General features: G+C 40.1%; 1 protein-coding gene across 1 annotated transcript in view; it reads left to right on the top strand.

Annotated features, from left to right (window-relative positions):
• Positions 1-5,906: 5,906 nt before the first annotated feature.
• LOC136135337 (ATP-binding cassette sub-family A member 17-like) overlaps positions 5,907-13,053 on the top strand; it is a 69,418-nt gene continuing 62,271 nt past the window's right edge. Inside the window, 2 exon segments of the mRNA XM_065893229.1 lie at positions 5,907-5,960; positions 6,407-6,668. Of these exon segments, the coding sequence (XP_065749301.1) occupies positions 5,907-5,960; positions 6,407-6,668 (316 nt within the window).

The following is a 13,053-nucleotide window of genomic DNA, read 5'->3' as shown; positions in this document are numbered from 1 at the left end:
TTTTTTTTGCCTGGATGCTTGTAGGAGTCTTTCTTTATCCTTGAAGTTCAGTGATTCACCAGGATGGTCTCTATTTTTACAGTTCTATTTAGGTTTTTATTGGAACATGAGGATCTTTAAAACACTTTTTTTTTCTGATTTAACTATTCCTTCATTTGACACGTTTTCTCCTAATACACACGTATTTAAATATATATATATATTTCTGTTCTAATTATGCCATTTGCTATGGATTGAATTGTATTCCCCTAAAATTCATATGTTGAAGCCTGAACTCCCAATGGGACTCATCTGGAGATAGAGTTTTTAGGTAATTGAGGTTAAATGAGGCCATAAGAGTAGGGCCCTAATCTGATAGGACTGGTCCTATAAGAAGAGGAAAAGAGAGGGAAGTCTTTCTCCATCATGGGTGGACACGGTGAGAAGGTGGCCATCTGTAAGCCAAGAAGTAAGCTCTCACTGGGACCTGACTATGCTGGCACCCTGATCTCAGTCTTCTAGCCCCCAGAACTGTAAGAAAATAAATTTCTGTTGTTTAAGCCATCGAGTCTATGGTATTTGTTATGGCAGCCCAAGAAGACCAACACAGCATTCTCTATTTCAGGAATATTAATTATCTGCATCTTGCATATCTTTTAATCTTTTCTATCTATAATCTTATTTCTATTTTTTGTCTCTATTCTTTTTCTCATATATTTTCTCACTTTTATTATAAATAAGAAAATATATTTTCTCACATATATCTTGCAGATCCCAGATTTCTGCTAGTACATAGAGCTCTTCCTCTTTTTTAAAGATTGCACATTACTTCATTGTTTAGATAAATAATAGTTTTTATAACTAATCCCCTATTGATGAATACTGGGCTGTTTACAATTCTTTGCTGTTATGAACACTGCTGCAATGAATAACCTTGTACATATGTCATTTCATACTTGTGCAAGTATGTCTGTAGAGTAGATTCCTAGAAGTGGGATTGGTGGGTCAAAGGGTAGTAATATGTTCTTGTAGAAATTCTGAATAGTTGCTGTGTTGCTTATTTTAAGCCCATTTTTTCTTTTTCTATCTCAGTCATCTGTTTTCCCAAATATAACATAAATGGACTTTTCTTAATCCCCTTCCTACTTATCTGGGGCCTGTTTGAATCCTGTCCTCATAATTGAGCTTGAGGCTGATAATTCATCATAGTTTGTGTTTGGTTGTGATGTTGTGATCCTGCAGAAATGACTGAGGCCTTTATTCTGACTGCATTGCAGCCTGGCTTCTCTCTGCCCAGGCCTGCTTCCTTTACTCTCCAAAGCACTGATTTTGAGAGTGCTCTCCAGTAAACTTCCTGTGCAGAAATCTCCATCTCAGTGTCAGCTCTTGGTTTTAAAATGCATTTCCCTGATGACCAGATAGGTTGAACACTTTTTCATGTTTATTAGCCATTTGGTATTCTATTTTGGAAGTCATCTGTTCAAATCTCTTGCCTATTTTTCTACTGGGATGTCTGTCTTTTTCTTAGTGACTATAGGAGCTCTATAAATATTCTATATACCAGTTGTTTGTCAGATGTATGTATTATAGATGTTGTAGATGTCTTTCATGGAGCAAAGATACTTAATTTTGATATAATTCCATTTAGCGTTTTTTTCTGTATATTTAGTGGTTTGCAGCTAACCCAATGAAGTAGGTTTACCTACTTCAAGATCATGAATATGTTCTATTTTTTTTTTCTTAAAAACTTCATTGTTTTACCTTTCACATTTCGATCTCTATTTCCTCTGAAGTGCTGTTTTGTGTGCGGTGGAGGCAGGAGTCAATATACAGTGTTTTCCATGTGGACAGCCAATTGACTCTGAGTCATTTGTTGAAGACTGTTTCCCTGTGTTCTGCAGTGTCAGCTTTATTGTAAATCAAGTGACCGTATACCTGTGAGGTCTTACTAGACTTTTATTCTGTTTCATTTGTCCTTAAGTTTGCTTATCCTTAAGTGCATCTCTTTTGATTCTCACTTTACTTGTGCTATAATGTTTTCCTTTGTATATATTATTTTCCTTTACTAGGCTTATTTTCCACTGCTGGGTTCCATGAAAATGAGCTCCATTACTGATCTTTTTATGATATCATTTTGCTCAGACACAGTGCCTTCAAAACATAATTGCTTTAATGCATAATTGCCAGTTATTGTACATTACAAGCATCTAAATAAACTTAAAAAAAAATTAATTTATTTATGGCTGTGTTGGGTCTTCGTTGCTGTGTGCAGGCTTTCTCTAGTTGCATCTAGTTGCGGCAAGCGAGGGCTACTCTTCGTGGCAGTGTGCGGGCTTCTCATTGCGGTGGCTTCTCTTTGTTGCGGAGCATGGGCTCTAGGTGTGTGGGCTTCAGTAGTTGTGGCACATGGGCTCTAGAGCACAGGCTCAGTAGTTGTGGCGCACAGGCTTAGTTGTTCCGTGGCATGTGGGATCTTCCTGAACCAGGGCTCGAACCCGTGTCCCCTGAATTGACAGGTGGATTCTTAACCACTGCGCCACCAGGGAAGCCCAATAAAGGTTCTTTTAAAAGAAACAGTCTACCTGTATTATCACAAACTTTAAAAAGATATGAAAACCTCTACCTGCTCTTATTTTTTTCCTGTCCATTGAACTGTAAATGTGGTTGGAGAAAACCGTGTATTCTTATTGTCCCTGGCTGTTACTTTTTATTTGTGTTGCACCAGTAATGAGCCAAAATACTTCCTCATCTACATGGTGAGGGTTAGGGTTGGCAAATTCTAATGCCGACTTTTAAAGAATTAAATGCTGAATGTTTTGGGATTCTTTTTTTTTTTTGCGGTACGCGGGCCTCTCACTGTTGTGGCCTCTCCCGTTGCGGAGCACAGGCTCCAGACGCACAGGCTCAGCAGCCATGGCTCACGGGCCTAGCCTCTCCGCGGCATGTGGGATCTTCCTGGACCGGGGCACGAACCTGTGTCCCCTGCATCGGCAGGCAGACTCTCAACCACTGCGCCACCAGGGAAGCCCTGAATATTTTGGTAGGTGGATATTGTTCCTGGTTCTTCACTCTTTCCTTGTATGAAATTTTACATCTGTGCCCTTTACCATGTGGTGCTGCAGTGCCCCCCACTAGAGTAGTCAGAGTTTCTTTCCCTGTTGTGCTAATACCGGGCTTGGCTGTGGGGTTTGCTCTGGCCAGTGGAATGCTTAGCAAGTGTTGTATGAGCAGAAGCTTTCAGCATATCTGTGTGGTTTGGCTTGGCCTCTTGCTATTAGAACAACATGCTCCAGCTGGAAGCTGGTCTGAGGAGACACATAGAGCAAATCTGTATTAGTTTGCTAGGGCTGCTATAACACAATACCACAGATAAGGTGACTTAAAGAACAGAAATTAATTTTCTCACAGTTTTGGAGCCTAGAAGTCCAAGATCTAAGTGTCAGCAGGTTTGCGCTCTTCTGAGACTTTTCTCTTCGACTTGCAGGTGGCTGTCTTCTTGCTGTGTCCTCACATGGTCTTTCCTCTGTGCCCATGCATCCCTGGCTCCTCTTTGTGCATCCAGATTTCCTCCTCTTCTAAGAACACCAGTCAGATTGGATTAGGGCCCACCCTAACAACCTCATTTAAACTGAATCACCTCTTTAAAGGCCCTAACTCCAAATGCAGTCACATTCTGAGGTACTGAGGGTTAGGACTTCAACATGTGAATTTGGTGGGGGAGACACAATTCAGCCCATGACCAGCCTGAAGATAAGTCCAGCCAATCCCAGGAGGCCAGTACAGCCACAACTTTCCAGCAGACCCCTAAGCAGGAAATAAATGCGTGTTGTTGTAGGCCACTGAGTTCTGGTGTGGTGTTTGCCATATACGTTTATGGCAGCAATAGCTGACTAAATAAGTGTATCACTACATTCACTACTTTTGTTCATCGAGGGGAAATTCACATAACACATAATTAGCCATTTTAAACTGTACAGTTCAGTGATATTTCATGTACTATTCATAATGCTGTTTCTTTAATTTTTTTTTTTTTTGGCCACGTGGTGCAGCATGCGAGATCTTAGTTCCACAACCAGAGATCGAACCTGTGCCCCCTGCATTGGGAGCATGGATTCATAACCACTGGACTTCCAGGGAAGTCCCAGTTTCTTTAATTTCTAATGCACAATGTCAGAGATACTTTAACTGGAGGAAAAGTATGCATATTTCCTCAATGGAAAAATGTTTTTCTGAAAAACAAAAGCTCATTGTGGTAGTATCTAAAAATTAAAGCATATGTTACACTTGGGAAACAAAGACTGAAAAGGGAAGTAACTTGGTGCTATCCAAAGTGTTTTTCTTTCCTCACAATCACGTCTGTTCCAACCACATGCCTACAAAAATTGCCTACCCTTTAATTAATTAATTTATTCATTCAATATTGCTGAGTGACTACCACATGCTGGCCCTACTCTTGTGTCTGTGGATTCAATGGTGAAGAAAAAAAAAAAGACAAAAAAATTCCCTGCCTTCATGGAGCATATGAATTCTAGTAGGGAAATCATATTAAATCAGATAAATAAGTTAAATAAATACCACGTTAAATAGTTTAAAAGTGCTAAGAAGCAAAAATAACAGGGAAGACTGATACAAAATGTTTAGTGGTTTTGAAATTTTATATAGGATGATCAGGAAAGGCCTCATTGAGAAAGTGACTTTTAAATAAAGATCTGAAAGAAGTAGGAGAGCTAGCCATGTCAACACATGAGGGAAGTGTGTGCTGGGCAGAGGAAATAGCAAATGCAAAGGTTTGAGGCAGAACTGTGGTTTCTCTGTTCTAGGCCTGTGACACAGGAGCGGGAGAAGGAGGGAAAGTAGGCCAGGAAATGAAGTGAGAAGAGATGAGCGAGGTAACGGGGTGTATCCCCTAGAGCTTTGTAGCTCATCATAAAGGCTAGGCTCTTTCTTGGAGTGAAATGCAAGCCATTAGAGAGTTTTGAGCAAAGGAGTGGGTGTGACCCGACTTGAACAGGATCACTCTTGCTACTGCAGGGAGAATGGATCACAGGGTGGCAGGAGCAGACACATTGATACCACTGAGGAGACTCTTGCAGAAATCCAGGCAAGAGATGAGGTGGTGTTGGACCAGGGTGATAAGAGAAGGGGTGGTGAAAAGAGATTGAATTCTGGGTATATTTTTTAAGTACAGTCAGTAACCCTGTGTAACTCAAAGAGTGGAACTGACATTCATTGAGATGAGGAAGACTGTAGGATGATCTGTTTTAGAAGAAATATGAGTAGCCCCGTTTTGATGGGTTAAGTGGAGATGGCAAGCAGGCAATTGGGCATTTGGGTCTAGAGTTAGAGGCAAGGTCAAGGCTGGAAATATAAATTTAAAAGTCATCATGTAGGGCTTCCCTGGTGGTGCAGTGGTTGAGAGTCTGCCTGCCGATTCAGGGGACACGGGTTCGTGCCCTGGTCCAGGAAGATCCCACATGCCGCGGAGTGGCTGGGCCCGTGAGCCATGGCCACTGAGCCTGCGCGTCCAGAGCCTGTGCTCCGCAACGGGAGAGGCCACAACAGTGAGAGGCCCACGTACCGCAAAAAAAAAAAAAAAAAAGTTTAAAAGTCATCATGTAGATGGATTTAAACCCAAAATAGTGAGTGAGAGCACCTTCAGAGTGAGTGCCGCTGGAAAAGAGATGAGTCCACAGATGGTGCCCTGGAGCACATTAATATTTAGAGGGTGGGGAAGGGAGGAGGAGTCAGCAAAAAAGAGAAGGAACTGCTAGAAAGGAAGGAGGAAAAGTAGTCCAGAGCGATGTTCTGAAAGCCTAAGAGAAGAAAGCTTTTCAAGGATGAAAGAGTAATTCAACATTTTTGTTACACATAATATTTGCCCCATTTGTTTCCCAACTAGTGGTGATCCCTCCTCTTCAGCTAGAAAAATGACGATGTTCAGGAACTTAAAACTTCTTCTCTGGAAGAATTTCATTTTAAAGGTAGGTATGGTTATCTGTAGGGAAAATGTGAGTCTCTTTGGGAGGAACTGAAAGATTTAGTTAAATTCGTTTCTAATAATGGAGTAAAGAAAAAATTAAGAACTTTACTTGTAAAGGGGCCCTTTTCTGCAAATGAGCCATGTTTCCACAGTAGTTCTGTTAGCCCTAATTATTGAAGGTAGCATCATTGTTACTTATTTCTAGCCATTGTTATAGAAAAAATAAAAGGAGATGTTTCTAGCTAGTTCTCATTGTTTTTTTCTTTGTCATGTGTTGTACAGGGAGGCTGGAAGAAATGAAAGCATTCTTTTATTTATATATATAATATATATTTTAGTGAAGTAAAGTTGATTGAAAACATTCTTAATGGAAGAACATTTGCCACGTAGCCATTTAATGCTTGTGTTCTATTTTGGATTAACATACGGCTTTTGTTTTTATTTTAGAAACCAAAGACTTTGGTAACAGTCCTTGAAATCTTGATGCCATTACTATTTTCTGCAATTGTAATGTATCTTCATTTTGGTAGTTTGCCAAGAAATAGACCTCCTGTCAACTACTGTGCAATTGATATCACTTCACTGCCAGAATTCTTCATTCAATATCCTCTGAAAAATAGATTTCAACTAGTTTGTATCCCTTCCAAAAGTGAAACTTTGAAGAGTATCACTGAAAGTGTGGAAAAAACCTTTGGCGTTGAGTTTGAAGGTTAGACATAAAGATGCGGGAAGGATAGAGAGGGCATTTTTATAAAGTATAGTTTGAAGTTTTTTCCTGTGAGTTCTTACAATACTGATTCCAAATCTGGGGTCTCTGAATTCTGAAGAGTCTGCAAAGGTGGTAGTTGGGGGAAACCAGTTCACGAGGTATAGTTACTATTTCACACAACGCACAAGAGACTTGTATATTTATGTCACAAGGCTTCATAGCTAGTTAAAATGTTAAGTATTTGTTTTTAATTCACTGTAGCGACACTGGTTATCTCATATTAATCCTGACTTGCAGTCATAATATGTCTCTGACTAATAAAAGACAGAAAACATCCAGTTTCTGAATTAGCCTTTTAACTGGTCTCTTTCCTCGTCTTCTTGTCCCATTCTCATCCAGTCTCTACGTGGAGCCAAAAAGATCTTTAAAAGATCTGTGGGATCTGGCCAGTCTCCCGATTCAGCTCCTTCAGTGACTTCCGTTGCACTGGCAGTCAACCAGACCCTTCCTCAGTCTTGCTGGCTTCCTCTCTTCCTTGGGCTCCCATACTGGTGGTGTTGCCACCTTTCAATTCCCGGAATCTGTGAGTCTTTCCTCCCTTCTGACAAAATGTTTTGCCCTCAGCTCTTCCTGTGGGTTGCTCCTTCTTATCATTAAGGTTTCAGCCAAAATGACACTTAGGAATGTAGGTTTCCCATCTCTGCCTTTTTCTCTCTCACAGAATCCCATTGGATATGTTCATAGCATTTTGATAAATGTTTAATTACATTGCCACTCACTGCTTCCTGTGCATTGTCTGCCTTTCCCTGCTAGGTTCCACCTCCGTGAAGGCAGAAGACTATGTGTGTTTTGTTCATACACTGTGCCTGGCACACAGTAGGTACTCAATACATATTTATTGAATGAATGCAGTTAGGTAGATAAAATTTTTCAAAATATGGAGTAACTTTTCAAAGTTCCTATAATTGTAATATATGTTTTTATAAGGTATTCTAATAATATATAAGGTAGAACATGAAAAGAAAGAGCTCTCCTCTCTCAGCTTTGAGTGCCACTCAATGAAGACAATTCTTTTAAAGGACCTCAGTGGTAAAATGTGTGGGAACTACTGTTTTGAAAGTTGTGCTTTATGTTTGCCTAGTATTCTAAAATATTATTCTAATCAGTTACCTTTTATAAATATGAGATTACAAAATTAAAAGAAAAAAACCCCAGAATTCCTCCGTGGTGAGGTGATAAGTTAGATAAAACATGATGATAAAGAACAAGCCATAGGAAATGGGAGGGTGGTGTGTTTCAGGAGTCAGGGGCTATCCAGGCAGGGGCACAGCGAGTAGCCAGGCCCTGAGGTGTTTGAGGATCTGAAAGTCATCAAGGGAAGCTGAAGTAAGTTGAGAGAGTTAGATGAGGTTTGAAATGTCTGTAGGAGCCACATAATGCAGAGCTTTGCAGTCCTTGTTAGAGTGTTTGGGTTTTCTTCTACATGCAGAAGGAGCCATTGAAGGGGTTTTAAGAAGACAGGTTATGCTGCAATGTAATTTGTTTTAAAAAGGTTTCTCTGGTTATTCTCTGGAAGAGAGATTGGAAGGGACTAGAATTTGCAGACATCAGGAAGGGAAAGATGCCTTGCTAATTGCCAACTCCAGTGCTTTCTTTCCCATCTTCTTTTCTTTGTCCTCATTGTGACAGGGATGCTTTCATCCATCTCTTTGGAATTCTCTACTGCTTTGAATGCTGTGATACTGTAATCTTCATCTATTTTTACCTCCCTGCCATTTCCATTGGAGCCTTCCTTGCTCACTTTTTGTCCTCAAACAGTTTTCTGCCTTCTTTTCCTCCCTCTCTCCTTATTACAGAATGATACATGACACAATGCAGTGTTTAATGTAAAAAGTTAAAGTTCCCATCCCTAATCCCACTTCCCAGAATTCTTTGTTAACTGTTAGGGATGTATTTTTCTGGAATTAAAAAAATTTTTTAAAGCATCTTAAAATTTACAATAAATACAAGAATTCCTTGCACTGAAAATTTCAAACAGTATAAAAAGATAATAAAAGTTAAACTCCCCTCTTCATGCCATTCCCCTAAGCAAATCCTCCACCCTAGAAGTAAGGACAAACAATAGTTTGACGATCCCTTCCAAACTGTGGTAGACTTCTGGGTTTTTTTCTTCACAGCATCTATCGACCCTTTTGATATACGCACAGCCTATTTCTCCCTGGAGGCCTGATCCCTCTCCCACTCTGAGCCCATGATGACTTCACCCTGGGCTCAGGATGAGTCATATAACCTCTGTCTACACCAGTCTGCACTTGGCAGTCCCCTTGCTATAGGGATTCGTCCAGGGAAGACACATAACTCAGTAAGACTCAAGGAAACACTTAGATTTTTTCCTGGGAATTTCTGGGAAAAAGATTATTGCTGTTCTGCTTCTGGTAATATGGCAGACTAGGTTATTTGGACCAACCCTCTTTTTGAAAAACAGATGCTGGATAAATATTTAAACATGTTCTTAAAAGTATTAAAGAACTAAATAGACAGTAAGGAACCATCAAGACAAACAGCATTGGGTAAAAATATTTTATTTCTTGATCCAAGGGGTAATTACTTAGATTTTAATTTTATAATTGTTCATTAAACTGAACATTTGTGTTTCATATGCCTTCCTCTATGTATGCTATTTTGTGCAATTTAACCAAATATGTGTGTATGTATATGTGTGTGTTTAAACAGAAACCTAAATAAGGCTAAGGAAACAAAAGAACAACAACAACAAAAACCCCATATATAGGATAAAAGGAAAATTTACTCATAATTCTATCACCCAGATACAAGTGCTGTTCAAAACCTCACATACACCCTTCCTGCCCTTTTTCTAATAAAAATAGGATCATTTTGTATGAACTCTTTGTAACCTACTTTTTTTTTTTTTTTTTTTTTGCGGTACGTGGGCCTCTCAATGTTGTGGCCTCTCCCGTTGTGGAGCACAGGCTCCAGATGCACAGGCTCAGCGGCCATGGCTCACGGGCCCAGCTGCTCCGCGGCATGTGGGATATTCCCAGACTGGGGCACGAACCCGTGTCCCCTGCATCGGCAGGCAGACTCTCAACCACTGCGCCACCAGGGAAGCCCCTGTAACCTACTTTTTATTTACTGTATTGTTAAAATATTTCCATATTCTTAGATACTTTTCTTAAGAAAAAATCTAGGTGAAGGAAAGAACCCGGAGAGGTCAGTGGAGTCCTCAAACTGCTTCTTATGAAAACTGCATCATATGAGGGGGAACTGAGATGTAGTTTCAAGCCTTGTAAGGCACAGAGGGAAAGAAGAAAAAGTCAAGCCTCATTCAGGAGGGACGTCTCACAGGAGACCATCTCCCCATAGAGCTGGGATCCCAAATGCCTGTACTCTTAGTGTAAGGTTGAGCCAGAAGAAAACACACCTCATTCCCACTCCTGAGGGGCTCTGAGGAGAGTTGCCTCCGAACTGAGCACAGCAGCAGGTGCACCCGTCCCAGGGATTTGTAGCTCAAATTCACATCACCTGGTTGTCCAAAGAAAACTTGTCAAACTATGGAGTGAGATGTCGACTGCCAGATGCAAATGTAAACCTCTGGAGGAACACGCTGTGATTCTGTATCTCAAAGAAGTGTGGCCACAAATGTATCACGGTCAATGAGCACACACCAGGAAACAAGACAGCAAGGACGAAGATCAGTATGAACAATAGATGGCAAAAACAGAACCAGAAATATTTCAGATAATGGAATTATTAGCCTCACATTATAAAATCACTATGTTTACTAGATTTAAAGAAATAAAAGACAACCTGAAAATATTTATAGATAGCATTTCACTATAAAGAGTCACCTAGCAGGTGTGAGGGGGAAAAAAAGAACCAAACAGAACTTCCAGAAGTGAAAAATAAAATGATCAGAGTATAAAACTCAGCTGAATGTAAAACTGGTGAATTGGAAGATAGATCTGAAGGAAATTTTCACAACACAGTACAACACAGAGAGAGATGAATTGACAAAATGAAGAAGAAAGGTTAAGAGACAGGGCCCTTGTTATTCAATTCAGAACTTGAACTGGGAAGTTTTAGTCCCAGGGACTGCTAGCAACCATCTTAGGACATCAAAGAAGTAATACAGAGGGAGAGAAAGAAAAGTCATTTTTTAAAAAATTTTTATTGAAGTATAGTTGATTTACAAAGTTGTGTTAGTTTCAGGTGTACAGCAAAATGAATCAGTTATACATATACATATATCCACTCTTTTTTAGATTCTTTTCCCATATAGGCCATTACAGAGTATTGAGTAGATTTCCCTGTTCTATACAGCAGGTTCTTATTAGTTATCTATTTTATATATAGTAGTGTGTATATGTCAATCCCAATCTCCCAGTTTACCCCTCCCCCCGCCATCATACTGAGTGAAGTAAATCAGAGAAAGACAAATATATGATATCGCTTATATGTGGAATCCAAAAAAAGGGTACAAATGAACTTATCTACAAAATGAAGTCTTGATCATACAATTTGAGAACTGGATCAAGTCTCAACTTTCGTGGATCAAGTGGTTGTTTTCCTTTAAAGAATGGGTTTTGTTCTGCTAGAAAGTTAAAGTTCAGTCTCATCAAAAAGTCTATCAAGGGCTTCCCTGGTGGCGCAGTGGTTGAGAGTCCACCTGCCAATGCAGGGGACGCGGGTTCGTGCCCCGGTCCAGGAAGATCCCACATGCCGCGGAGCGGCTAGGACCGTGAGCCATGGCCGCTGAGCCTGCGCGTCCGGAGCCTGTGCTCCGCAACGGGAGAGGCCACAACAGTGAGAGGCCCGTGTACCAAAAAAAAAAAAAAAAAAAAAAGTCTATCAAGACTTCTAACCTTTTTTGTGGGGAAGGTGTGGAACAGCTTTTACTTTAAAGATAATTTATCCCATTACTGAGGTGTGACTCTTCTGAATGCCTCAGGTGATCACCAGGAACTGTCCACACTGGCTGGTCAGAACTCAAATGCCTCCTGGTCTTATGTGGGCTCTGGGCACCACTTAGCTCATACTTCTGTTTGCTCAGGCAGGGCATATCTTAGTATTCATTAAAGGGGTCCTCTGTCCAGATTTCTAGGGTGATTTCCCAGCACAGCCTTCTTCTCTTGGGAACTCTGCCCTGCAACTCTTAGCCATTTCAGACTCTTCAAACTCTAATCTCTGTCAATGCAGCCAAGTAGCTGCATTCCACTTGGGTTTCCCCTCCCTATTCTATGGTCTGAAATGTGCCTCCAGACAGAAAACCAGGGCAATCTTAGTCATCACCTTGTTTGTTTCTCTTTTCTCAGGAATCGTAATGCTGTGCTACATATTGTCCATTGTCTGATTCTTGATTCTTTTCTTTCCTGTCCAGTTTTCTTGTTATTTGTGGTAGGAGTGTAAATTCAATCTCCATTACTCCATCATGGCCAAAAACATAAGTCATAGATTTTTTTTTTTAACATACAAACGAAAGTGGCTTAAAGAGATTGTGTCATGATAAAGGAATTGGGGGCCAATGGTAGGTGAATGATGCTTCACCTTTTAACCTTTAGTATCATTCAAAGTTTTACCATGTGCATGCCCTGGTTATTTTTTTAATCTAGTTAATAAAAAATTCTCATTAGTATTTTCAGAGACATTTGAGAAAATATTGCCACTCCAAAATGAAACTGGACTCCTGTGAAAAGGAAACCATGAAAGAAACAGAAAGAGGACATGGAAATTAAAAACGATTATCAAAATAACTTTCATGAAAATAATAGAATGGACATGTTTGAGGTTCTGTTGGTGATGGGGAAGATAAAGTGAAGGAAGCCTCTGAGAATGTAAAGCAAAGAGACAAAGAAATGGAAAGTATGAAAGGTGGGTTAGACATGAAGGGCAGGTCTGGAAGTCCCACCTCATCTACTTGGATTTCTAGAAGGAAGAAAGGAGACAAATGAGGGGAGGAAAACAAAATAATATAGAAAAGATTTCTGAACACCATTTCCACCTTGGACGGGTTCACTAGTTACAAGCAGGGGAACAAAAAAGAGGAAACTTGGACATGTATTAGTGACGTTTCTGAACCCAGAGATTAAGGAATAGAAGTCTCACTGGCTTCTGGTTACCTACAAGGAAATCACACATTACACTCAGCAACGCTGCATGCTAAATGGTGTAGTAACACCTTCAACATTCTGAGAAAGAATTATTTTCAAGGAGGATCCTGTATTAAATTGTCAGTCAGATGTGAGGGCAGTTGACTATAGAAATTACTTCTCTCATCAGAGCAGCTATATTTCTTTATGATTTTGTTTCCACTTTTGGTTGTTATAACCGTGAAGAGAAGGCTGTAACGGAGCAATAATTTCCTCAT

Source organism: Phocoena phocoena, chromosome 15 (assembly GCF_963924675.1).
Source record: "Phocoena phocoena chromosome 15, mPhoPho1.1, whole genome shotgun sequence".
Lineage (NCBI taxonomy): Eukaryota > Metazoa > Chordata > Mammalia > Artiodactyla > Phocoenidae > Phocoena > Phocoena phocoena.
This window is presented reverse-complemented; position numbering and strand designations above follow the sequence as displayed.